The sequence below is a fragment of the Hyla sarda genome, chromosome 3 (assembly GCF_029499605.1).
Source record: "Hyla sarda isolate aHylSar1 chromosome 3, aHylSar1.hap1, whole genome shotgun sequence".
Taxonomy (NCBI): domain Eukaryota; kingdom Metazoa; phylum Chordata; class Amphibia; order Anura; family Hylidae; genus Hyla; species Hyla sarda.
In genome coordinates, this window is record NC_079191.1 from 311,629,170 (window position 1) to 311,641,395 (window position 12,226).

The 12,226-nt window shown below is 40.8% G+C and overlaps 1 protein-coding gene across 7 annotated transcripts in view; it reads left to right on the forward strand.

Annotated features, from left to right (window-relative positions):
• Positions 1 to 12,226, forward strand: part of TIAM2 (TIAM Rac1 associated GEF 2) — a 488,869-nt gene that overhangs the window by 369,976 nt on the left and 106,667 nt on the right. For all 7 annotated transcript variants that reach the window (XM_056567049.1, XM_056567046.1, XM_056567048.1 and 4 more), the window contains 3 exons: positions 1,116 to 1,220; positions 4,609 to 4,687; positions 5,367 to 5,459. In XM_056567049.1, coding sequence (XP_056423024.1) covers positions 1,116 to 1,220; positions 4,609 to 4,687; positions 5,367 to 5,459 — 277 coding nt within the window. The remainder of the gene's footprint in view (positions 1 to 1,115; positions 1,221 to 4,608; positions 4,688 to 5,366; positions 5,460 to 12,226) is intronic.

Sequence of the window (12,226 nt, forward strand, 5' to 3'; positions counted from 1 at the left end):
GACAGTATATGCTACTATGTGCAATGGATAGAAGTGGTAGTCTAGAAAATACATGATCTTGATTAAAGGCAGATGAATTTATGCAAACAGAAAACTTTAATGGTCTATACACACGTACAGTATTCTGCACAGATTTCATGTGCAGATTTGATGCGTAGGATTTTCTGTAGCAGATTTCAATGTAAACTGAATGACTGAACACAGCTTGAAATCCTGCGCATCAAATCTGCGCAGAATACTGTAAGTGTGAATAGACCCTAAGAGACCTTTCATTGATTGAAGTTACTTAAAATAAGTTAACAATGCCTAGAATTTCAGTAGATCAGCTTATTCTGCAGGTTCCATTGTAGTCTATGGTGAGCAGATATTGATTCCCAAATTTGTGCTACTCCTGACCTTCCACAAGCTAAAATTGTATTCCTGCCTTATCTGATGCAGCTACTCTTAATTTGGAAATAAATATTTTTCCCCACCGTTTACTTTAGACTATGCTATTATTACTTATTACAAAAATATTACCTTAGAGCATAAAGCATACATATTCAATGTATCAAATCATTGCAATGAATTCTTAGAATGTTACTGTATAAATCACATCTATATATATCTATCAGATGATAAATATATAGATATATACCCAGATATTCCGATTAACATATTTACCTTTTTTATGGCACACTTGACATTATTTGTTGATAATTTGCTAATTATTTCTATACCTTCACAATATAATGCAATTCTTACATTAACCAACACAATCTGCAGGTATATACATTGCATGTGGTACTTGCGTGTGGTACCAATGTGTTTTGTTTTTTAGCAATCAAGGAAAATATGCACTAATTAAAATTGTTAAATATGTGTTTGCTTTGTATTTATATTGTGTTTGCATCTTTGCTTAGTACACTGTTGTCATGCTGTCTGTGTGTATTATTATTTTTATTTTTGGTGTTTTTATTTTTACAACCCCTCCTCCTGCACATATGATTGTGATTAATTTGAGACAAAACCCAGGATATTTCTTTATTAAACTACTAAATAAAGTTGATTCCAGGTGGATTGTAATCTATGTTGCTGGCCATGACATCTTTTATTTACTAATATGTTTCTCTTAGGTTCGACAGTTGGACCCTGGCTTTTTTGGACTGCACATAAAAAGAAATGTGGGTGAAAATGTAGAGTATTATGTCCCTTCACCAATGGACTACATACAAGAACAGGTATTTTATTATTATTGATAATTAGTTAGCATTTAGGGTAATACAGTCATGGCTGTAAATGTTGGCAACCCTGAAATTTTTCAAGAAAATTAAGTATTTTTCACAGAAAAGGATTGCAGTAACACATGTTTTGCCATACACATGTTTATTCCCTTTGTGTGTACTGGAACTAAACCAAAAATGAGAGGAAAAAAAGTAAACTGGACATAATGTCACACCAAACTCCAAAAATGGGCTGGACAAAATTATTGTCACCCTTTCAAAATTGTGGAAAAATAAGATTGTGTCAAGCATATGATGCTCCTTTAAACTCACCTGGGGCAAGTAACAGGTGTGGGCAATACAAAAATAACACCAGAAAGCAGACAAGTTCACTTAGTCTTTGCATTGTTTGTGTGTGCCACACTAAGCATGGACAACAGAAATAAGAGAAGAGAACAGTCTGAGGAGTTGAGAACCAAAATTGTGGAAAAATATCAAAAATCTCAAGGTTACAAGTCCATCTCCAGAGATCTAGATTTGCCTTTGTCCACAATGCGCAACATTATCAAGAAGTTTGCAACCCATGGCACTGTAGCTAATCTCCCTGGGTGTGGACGGAAGAGAAAAATTGATGAAAGGTGTCAACGCAGGATAGTGCAGATGGTGGATAAGCAGCCCCAAACAAGTTCCAAAGATATTCACGCTGTCCTGCAGGCTCAGGGAGAATCAGTATCAGCGCGAACTATCCGTCAACATTTAAATGAAATGAAACGCTATGGCAGGAGACCCAGGAGGACCCCACTGCTGACACAGAGACATAAAAAAGCAAGACTATATTTTGCCAAAATCAACTTGAGTAAGCCAAAATCCTTCTGGGAAAATGTCTTGTGGACAGATGAGACCAAGATAGAACTTTTTGGTAAAGCACATCATTCTACTGTTTACTGAAAAGGGAATGAGGCCTACAAAGAAAAGAACACAGTACCTACAGTAAAATATGATGGAGTTTCAATGATGTTTTGGGGTTGTTGGTCTTCCAGCAGGACAATGACTCCAAACATACATCAAAAAGCACCCAGAAATGGATGGCAATGAAGCCATCCATTTTTCTGAAGTGGCCAGGAATAAGTCCAGATCTAAATCTCATTGAATAACTGTGGAGAGATCTTAAAATTGCTGTTGGGACAAGGTGCCCTTCCAATAAGAGAGACCTGGAGCAGTTTGCAAAGGAAGAGTGGTCCAACATTCCGGCTGAGAGGTGTAAGAAGCTTATTGGTGGTTATAGGAAGCGACTGATTTCAGTTATTTTTTTCCAAAGGGTGTGTAACCAATTATTAAAGGAAAACTGTCACATATTTTCTCTTACACTATCCACATGTACTGGTGGATAGTGCGGGAGACGCTGATTAAAGCGAGCCCTACCTTGGTCTGATCCGCGCCGCCGTTCGCCCGCAATTGTAGTTTTAATCTCTGTGTATATCCTGCTGTAACTGGCAAAGGCGGGGCTTCTGCGGGCTAACTGACACTGACGCCAGCGCTGCTCATGAATATTCATCCCCCCTTCCTCTGGTTAGGAGCAGCGAAGACAGGGAGAACAGAAGGGATGAATATTCATGAGCGGCGCAGCGCTGACGTCAGTGTCAGTTATCCCGCAGAAGCCCCGCCTTTGCCAGTTACAGCAGGATATACACAGAGATTAAAATTACAATTGCGGGCGAACGGCGGCGCTGATCAGACCAAGGTAGGGCTTGTTTTAATCAGCGTATCCCGCACTATCCACCAGTACATGTGGATAGTGTGGGAGACAGTTTTCCTTTAAGTTAAGGGTGCCAATAATTTTGTCCAGACCATTTTTGGAGTTTGGTGTGACATTATGTCCAATTTGCTTTTTTTCCTATATATCAAGGTCGAGTTATAATAAAAATATTAAAAACTTTGAACATTCCATGGTGTGCCATTAAATTCAAAACAAAATGAAAGCTATATAGAGAAAGGCTGCCCAACAATACTCACAGAATGAACAGGAAGGACATTAATCAGAGATCAAAGACACCAATGATAACACTGAAGGATGGACAGTCTTGAGCAGCAGCTTATGAGTATTGTAGACTTCTTAGAATGTGCTTCCTCTATAGTTCACTGCAATAAACAGTGATTGGTACCTAATAAGAAAACTCATATACAGTTTATAAGTGTATAGAAGAAGAATACAGAGCACTCACCAGGTCCTTCTTGCTTCAACTTCTTTATTTTTCAGATGAAAATGCGGGGTAAATCAGGCAGGGGAGCAAGTAGATTGGACACGGGGGTACAGAGCTGGCTAGCTCTGTATCCCTGCGTCCTATCCACCTGCTCCCCTGCCTGATTTACCCTGTATGATCTGAACAATAAAGACGTTGAAGCAAGAAAGACCTGGTGAGTGCGCCGTACTCTTCTTTTATACACTTATGAACTGGGACTATATCTGTTATTCCACGTGTTAGCACCAGACAGGTACAGCCTCACGTCTAGGGGCCATGTTTCTGCCGTACCTTCAGTCTCCACACATGCAGCTTACCATATACCCAGGTGGTGCCGAGTATACTTCTATTTGGATTTTCATATACCGTTCAGATCGGGGTTCGTTTTACCAGATTTAGACTATACACAAGATAAATCAGCCTAAATCTGCTGACTTTTTAAATATGACAATCGTTTAGACAACAGAGAAAGACCAGCTTACCTCCTCCCGCTGTGGTGCACAGATTCACAGCTGGCCAGGTGCATCTTTGGAAGAAGATACGGACAATTCAGCACTTAACATGAATACAACTTTATTCCAGAAATGCAGACATACAAGAGATCACACAGGACACTCATTCACTGATTTTGTCAGGATTTTGAATCTCCCCTTACAGGATTTCTACATGCATGATGATCCCTTTATTTTGGAAAGCAAAGCCAGATGTTGAGGTGTCTTCCAGCAGTTTTCTCTGTTCTTCTCACTTATAACACTTGTAGACTCCGCTGGGCATGGTGTGCATGCATTTAAAGGCTTCTGAAAAGCTATCCCTGTTGAGTTAATATATGGCCTTCTCATCATACAGTAACCTTAAAAACTTCAAGAAAACCACTAGACAACAAAACCTTACCCTGAAAATATAAAACAGTTTAGGTTTAAATTTAGGATGTTGCGTATGAATCCCATTTTTTAATTCTGCATTCTATTATCTGACAAACTACAAAAAAGGTATGTGTCAGTGTGTCAAAAAACTGAGTATACATTGCCACTTTTTTAATGTTGAAATAAAGTATAGTATTTTTAACAGAATAAGTATTTAGGTTTTAATCATTTTTAATACTGTTGAATATACAAGAATATATATGAAAACCAAATATATACCAAGTAAACTGTCTTGTTTTTCAGGTGTTTGATGACCTAGAAATATTTCCTATAGGTATTTACAATGTACATCTTGTCAAGTCTGAAGGAAAAACTGATTTTGGTAAGTTAGGCTCAGTTAAAACTTTATTAAGGCAAAATGTTATTCGTATAGAATAGGGTCAAATCCTATTTTTGGCTCTACCAACCAGCAAAGTAGACATAAAATGTGTGACTTACACATGTCACAAAGTTTCCTTGTTAAGGCTGCAAACCTTCCGATTCAAACTCTCATCAGTGGTGCAGGTTTCTCACAGCCTCTTTTGCAGACTGACTCTTACCTTTTTTTAAAGCACAATGACAAGCTCTTTTTAACACCTGTACTGATCTGGGCTAGTGTGGAAACATGGAGTGGCCCAGGAAGGGTATGAAAGATGCCACTACCAAACCTGCCTTTCATCCCATAAAAAAAAAATCCAAGCCTGATAACAGGACTAACTAAAGTCCCTAGCAAGCTATGTTTCATCAGGGATTTAAAGGAGTACTCAAGCCCTAAGGCATCTTATCCCCTCAGTATAAACAGAATTTTAGCCAAAGTAAGCATTGAAGAGGCTGTGGCAGTCAGAAGCCTCAGCCTCTTCCAACAGCTGATTGGTGGGGTTGCCAGGAGTTGGACCCTCACAAATCATATTCTAGACAAACAATATTCACAGGCTGGATAATCCCTTCAACCAGTAAAAGTCAAATAATGGTATGGTATGATACAACCCATATAACATACAACACTTATGTCTCATTTCCAGGATTTGCTGTTGCTGCTCAGGTTGATGATCACAACAGTCTTACTCACATCTATGTAAGTTATGTTCACCCTGATGGACTGGCCTACAGAGAAGGTAAGAGCATTGTTTCTGCACTACACTAAGGCTACATTATAGATTTGTATTACATTGGTGTCTTAAAAGTATGCTTAGCATAGAATATATGTAAATTTTTTATCATATAGATAATCTCTAAAAAATTATAATGATATCATGGGGGCACATTTATCAAAATTAATGTATCAAGATAAGCTGTATAGGTTATGTGCACCAAATTTAGGCACCACCTTTTAAGAGCATTACAAGAAACATACATCTAGTTGATGAATGTCATAGAAACCTAAAGTAGACCTTGTTACCCATAGAAAATAACCACAGTGCAGCTTTACTTTTTTACATAGTGGCTTTAAAGGAAAATGCCAGCGGGTTCATGCTGCCCAAACAATGGGCAGCAAGAAACACAGGTAGGGAGTATAATGTCGACCAATTATGAGAAAGACACTAGAAATGGGGTAGGTTGTCTTAGAGGGCGGTCCTCAGCTGCTGTCCACACTACCTATCATGAAATCAAGTGAAGAGGCTTACAAATAGTTCATAAGGTTGAAAAAAGTCCATCAAGTTCAATCTATAAATTGGTGTTTCAGAATAAATCGAAGGCCCCTATTTACTAAGAGTGTTGTGTAGGTTTCTTTGTGGGTTTTAATTCCCTACAATTTATTTTCTACGGTATTTACTAAGGTTTCCCTAAATTTTCCACTCTCCCTACACTTTGCTTTTTTTTACACATGCTCTAATCTGTCGGGTTTTCCTCAGCTGAAATCCACCACATTTTATTGTTTTTTTGTGAAAATGTCGGGAACACGCCCCTTTTTGGAGACCACGCCCCTTTCCCTGGCAGCCACGCCCCTTTTGGGTTTCTTTAGCAAAATGGAGAGTTAGTCTGGGTTTTTTTAATTTCTGGTGCAAATTCTGGCACATAATCTGGCGCAGACAGAATTTCTGCCGCAATGCGACAGAATCTGGCACACAACCCGATAAAACATGTCGGGTTTGCAATAGTAAATGAGGGCCAAAGTGTTTTGGGATCTTGCTGCTTGTCTGTGTTGCATGCTGTTTGGGCAGCATGAAGCCAATATCGGGTTCCCTTTAACAAATAAAAGATGAACTGTAAGGCTAAGTTTCCACTTGGTTTTTTTTCTGGCAGTTTTTGAGCCAAAGTCAGAAGTGGATCCATAAGGGAGGAGAAGTATAAGTTCTTCCTTTATATGTCCTGTTCCTTTTGAATACACTTCTGGCTTTGGCTCAAAAACTGCAGTGGCAGATATCCAAAAACTGCCAGAAAAAAGACCAAGTGGAAACTTAGCCTTATAGGTTTCTATAGACAAAAGAGTTAGTTGTTTTTGTTTGACATTTTTTCTCTTAGTGGTGACTGTGACCCTTGAATTATGTAAATGCATTGGACAAAGTTAAAGCATATGTTTACCTCTGAACACATTTTTACATTATATATATATATATATATATATATATATATATATATATGTATATATATATATATATATATAGAGAGAGAGAGAGAGAGAGAGAGAGAGAGAGAGAGATTTAGTAAACTAAACATAAAGTTCAGTAAGTTTGCAAATACATTGTATGTCTGCTCTTAGAATCTAACAGCTTGTCATCAGATACATGAATAACAGGTTACACTCATTCTATAGCTTTATGTTCCTTTGCATTTTAAAGTTTTGGGATCCAGAAATCTTTAGATACATTTATAGAGGTTTTGGGGTCTGTTTTTATTTGTACAGAGCTAAAATTAAAAATGTAATTCTAGTTTCCTACAGCCAGCACTAGAGGGAGCTTACTTCATACTGTGTTATTTCATCTAGTATATAAGGCCCCTTTCGCACTATGAAGTTGCTCCGTTAAAAGACCTGTTATAAACTTACGCTACAAAAGCCTTAAAAACGGATGTTAAATGGCTGTTACAAAATCCCATTAAAGTCTAGGTTTTTTTTTGATTATCCGTTATGACCCGTTATAGCCCATCATGAATAATGGACGTTATTTGTGACGGAAGAAAAATGGCCGTCACAAGAAACGGGTAAATGAACAGCCTTTATTTTTAACATTGAAGTCTATGGCAAACGGATAAGCCTTTATGTCATCCGTTTGCACCTGGTTTTTAATATTCATTATTACTTCTGAGCATGCTCAGAAGAGGTGACATCAGCAGACTCCTGCAATGCTAAGGGACTACTACTCCCATCATGGAACAGACTTGTTTTCATGATGGGAGTAGTGATTCCCGGCTGCAGGAGTCTGAAGACAGCTGGGGAGGCTACATTAGTGTTTGTACTACTACTTGAACAGAGTCTGTTCCAGGATGGGGGTTGTAGTACAGGGGCTGAGGGATTGATCGCACTGGGTCTCACTTCTGAGACCCGATGCGATCAGAAGTTAATAAACAGGGGAACGGGCGGCATGCTCCACTCCCCTGCGATGTACGATGTATTTTACTTTCATTTTTAACCCCTTAACCCCTTAAGGACCAGGCCATTTTATACCTAAAGGACCGGAGCGTTTTTTGCAATTCTGACCACTGTCACTTTAAACATTAATAACTCTGGAATGCTTTTAGTTATCATTCTGATTCCGAGATTGTTTTTTCGTGACATATTCTACTTTAACTTAGTGGTAAAATTTTATGGTAACTTGCATCCTTTCTTGGTGAAAAATCCCAAAATTTGATGAAAAAAATGAAAATTTTGCATTTTTCTAACTTTGAAGCTCTCTGCTTGTAAGGAAAATGGATATTCAAAATATATATTTTTTGGGTTCACATATACAATATGTCTACTTTATGTTTGCATCATAAAATTTATGAGTTTTTACTTTTGGAAGACACCATAGGGCTTCAAAGTTCAGTAGCAATTTTGAAATTTTTCACAAAATTTTCAAACTCACTATTTTTCAGGGACCAGTTCAGTTTTGAAGTGGATTTGAAGGGTCTTCATATTAGAAATACCCCATAAAAGACCCCATTATAAAAACTACACCCCCTAAAGTATTCAAAAAACATTCAGTAAGTGTATTAACCCTTCAGGTGTTTCACATGAATAGCAGCAAAGTGAAGGAGAAAATTCAAAATCTTAATTTTTTACACTCGCATGTTCTTGTAGACCCAATTTTTGAATTTTTGCAAGGGATAAAAAGGAGAAAATTTTTACTTGTATTTGAAACCCAATTTCTCTCGAGTAAGCACATACCACATATGTCTATGTTAATTGTTCGGCGGGCGCAGTAGAGGGCTCAGAAGGGAAGGAGCGACAAATGGTTTTTGGGGGGCATGCCGCATTTAGGAAGCCCCTATGGTGCCAGGACAGCAAAAAAAAACACATGACATACCATTTTGGAAACTAGACCCCTCAGGGAACGTAACAAGGGGTAAAGTGAACCTTAATACCCTACAGGTGATTCACGACTTTTGCATATGTAAAAAAAAATATATATTTTTTTTACCTAAAATGCTTGGTTTCCCAAAAATGTAACATTTTTAAAAAGGGTAATAGCAGAAAATACCCCCCAAAATTTGAAGCCCAATTTCTCCCGATACAGAAAACACCTCGCATGGGGGTGAAAAGTGCTCTGCTGGTGCACTACAGGTCTCAGAAGAGAAGGAGTCACATTTGGCTTTTTGAAAGCAAATTTTGCTCTGGGGGCATGCCGCATTTAGGAAGCCCCTATGGTGCCAGAACAGCAAAAAAAAAAACACATGGCATACCATTTTGGAAACTAGACCCCTCGGGGAACGTAACAAGGGGTAACGTGAACCTTAATGCCCTACAGGTGTTTCACGACTTTTGCATATGTAAAAAAAAATTTTTTTTTTTACCTAAAATGCTTGTTTTCCCAAAATGTTTACATTTTTAAAAAGGGTAATAGCGGAAAATACCCCCCAAAATTTGAAGCCCAATTTCTCCCGATTCAGAAAACACCCCATATGGGGGTGAAAAGTGCTCTGCTGGCGCACTACAGGTCTCAGAAGAGAAGGAGTAACATTTGGCTTTTTGAAAGCAAATTTTGCTCTGGGGGCATGCCGCATTTAGGAAGCCCCTATGGTGCCAGAACAGCAAAAAAAAACACATGGCACACCATTTTGGAAACTAGACCCCTCGGGGAACGTAACAAGGGGTAATGTGAACCTTAATACCCTACAGGTGTTTCACGACTTTTGCATATGTAAAAAAATATATATTTTTTTTACCTAAAATGCTTGGTTTCCCAAAATTTTTACAATTTTAAAAAGGGTAATAGCAGAAAATACCCCCCAAAATTTGAAGCCCAATTTCTCCCGATTCAGAAAACACCCCATATGGGTGTGAAAAGTGCTCTGCTGGCGCACTACAGGTCTCAGAAGAGAAGGAGTCACATTTGGCTTTTTGAAAGCGAATTTTGCTCTCGGGGCATGCCGCATTTAGGAAGCCCCTATGGTGCCAGGACAGCAAAAAAAAAACACATGGCATACCATTTTGGAAACTAGACCCCTCGGGGAACGTAACAAGGGGTAATTTGAACCTTAATACCCTACAGGTGTTTCACGACTTTTGCATATGTAAAAAAATATATATTTTTTTTACCTCAAATGCTTGTTTTCCCAAAAATTTTACATTTTTTAAAAGGGTAATAGCAGAAAATACCCCCCAAAATTTGAAGCCCAATTTCTCCCGAGTACGGCGATACCCCATATGTGGCCCTAAACTGTTGCCTTGAAATACGTCAGGGCTCCAAAGTGAGAGCGCCATGCGCATTTGAGGCCTAAATTAGGGATTGCATAGGGGTGGACATAGGGGTATTCTACGCCAGTGATTCCCAAACAGGGTGCCTCCAGCTGTTGTAAAACTCCCAGCATGCCTGGACAGTCAATGGCTATCTGGCAATACTGGGAGTAGTTGTTTTGCAACAGCTGGAGGCTCCGTTGGGGAAACAGTGGCGTACCAGACGTTTTTCATTTTTATTGGGGAGGGGGGTTGTATAGGGGTATGTGTATATGTAGTGTTTTTTACTTTTTATTTTATTTTGTGTTAGTGTAGTGTAGTGTTTTTAGGGTACAGTAGCGGGGGGTTCACAGTAGTTTCTCGCTGGCAGTTTGAGCTACGGCAGAAAATTTGACGCAGCTCAAACTTGCAGCCGGATACTTACTGTAATCCTCCGCCCATGTGAGTGTACCCTGTACGTTCACATTGGGGGGGGGGGGGGGGGAAATCCAGCTGTTGCAAAACTACAACTCCCAGCATGTACGGTCTATCAGTGCATGCTGGAAGTTGTAGTTTTGCAACCGCTGGAGGCTCCGTTTTGGAAACAGTGGCGTACCAGACGTTTTTCATTTTTATTGGGGAGGGGAGGGGGGCTGTGTAGGGGTATGTGTATATGTAGTGTTTTTTACTTTTTATTTTATTGTGTGTTAGTGTAGTGTAGTGTTTTTAGGGTACAGTCACACGGGCGGGGGGTTCACAGTAGTTTCTCGCTGGCAGTTTGAGCTGCGGCAGAAATTTTTCCGCACCTCAAACTTGCAGCCGGATACTTACTGTAATCCTCCTCCCATGTCAGTGTACCCTGTACGTTCACATTGGGGGGGGGGGAACATCCAGCTGTTGCAAAACTACAACTCCCAGCATGTACGGTCTATCAGTGCATGCTGGGAGTTGTAGTTTTGCAACAGCTGGAGGCACACTGGTTGTGAAACACCGAGTTTGGTAACAAACTCAGTGTTTTGCAACCAGTGTGCCTTCAGCTGTTGCAAAAGCTACAACCCCCAGCATGTACGGACAGCGGAAGGGCATGCTGGGTGTTGTAGTTATGCAACAGCTGGAGACATACTACTTTGGCTGGGGATGCTGGGGATTGTAGTTATGCAACAGCTGGAGATACACTGGTTTGCTACTTAACTCAATGTGCCTTCAGCTGTTGCAAAACTACAACTCTCAGCAGTCACCGACAGCCAACGGGCATGCTGGGAGTTGTAGTTATGCAACCACCAGATGCACCACTACAACTCCCAGCATGCACTTTAGCTGATTGTGCAAGCTGGGAGTTGTAGTTACACAACAGCTGAAGGTACACTTTTCCATAGAAAGAATGTGCCTCCAGCTGTTGCAAAACTACAAGTCCCAGCATGCCCATAAGGGCATGCTGGGAGTTGTGGTGGTCTGCCTCCTGCTGTTGCATAACTACAGCTCCCAGCATGCCCTTTTTGCATGCTGGGAGCTGTTGCTAAGCAACAGCAGGAGGCTGTCACTCACCTCCAACGATCCTCGCTGCACCAGGTTAGTCCCTCGTCGTCTCCGCCGCTGCCGCCGCTGCTCCTGGGGCCCCGATCCCCGGCGCCCCTGTTGGGATCGGGGCCCCAGGAGCAGCGGCGGCGGCGGAGACGACGAGGGACTGACCTGGTGCAGCGAGGATCGTTGGAGGTGAGTGACAGCCTCCCGCACCCGCTCACGTCCTCCGGAAGAGGGGCGGAGCGGGTTGCGGGAGTGACACCCGCAGCAGGCGCCCTGATTGGTCGGCCGGTCGGAATTGGTTGGTTGGTTGGAATTGTCCAGCGATCTGCGGCCATCGCCGACATGGGGGGGTCATAATGACCCCCCTGGGCGATATGCCCCGATGCCTGCTGAACGATTTCAGCAGGCATCGGGGACCGGCTCCGCTCCAGATGGTTGCGGGGGGCCGGTAAAACACATGACGTTCTCATACGTCATGTGTCCTTAAGGACTCGGAAATGGAGACGTATGAGAACGTCATGTGTCCTTAAGGGGTTAAGGACCAAGCCTCTTTTCACCTTAAGG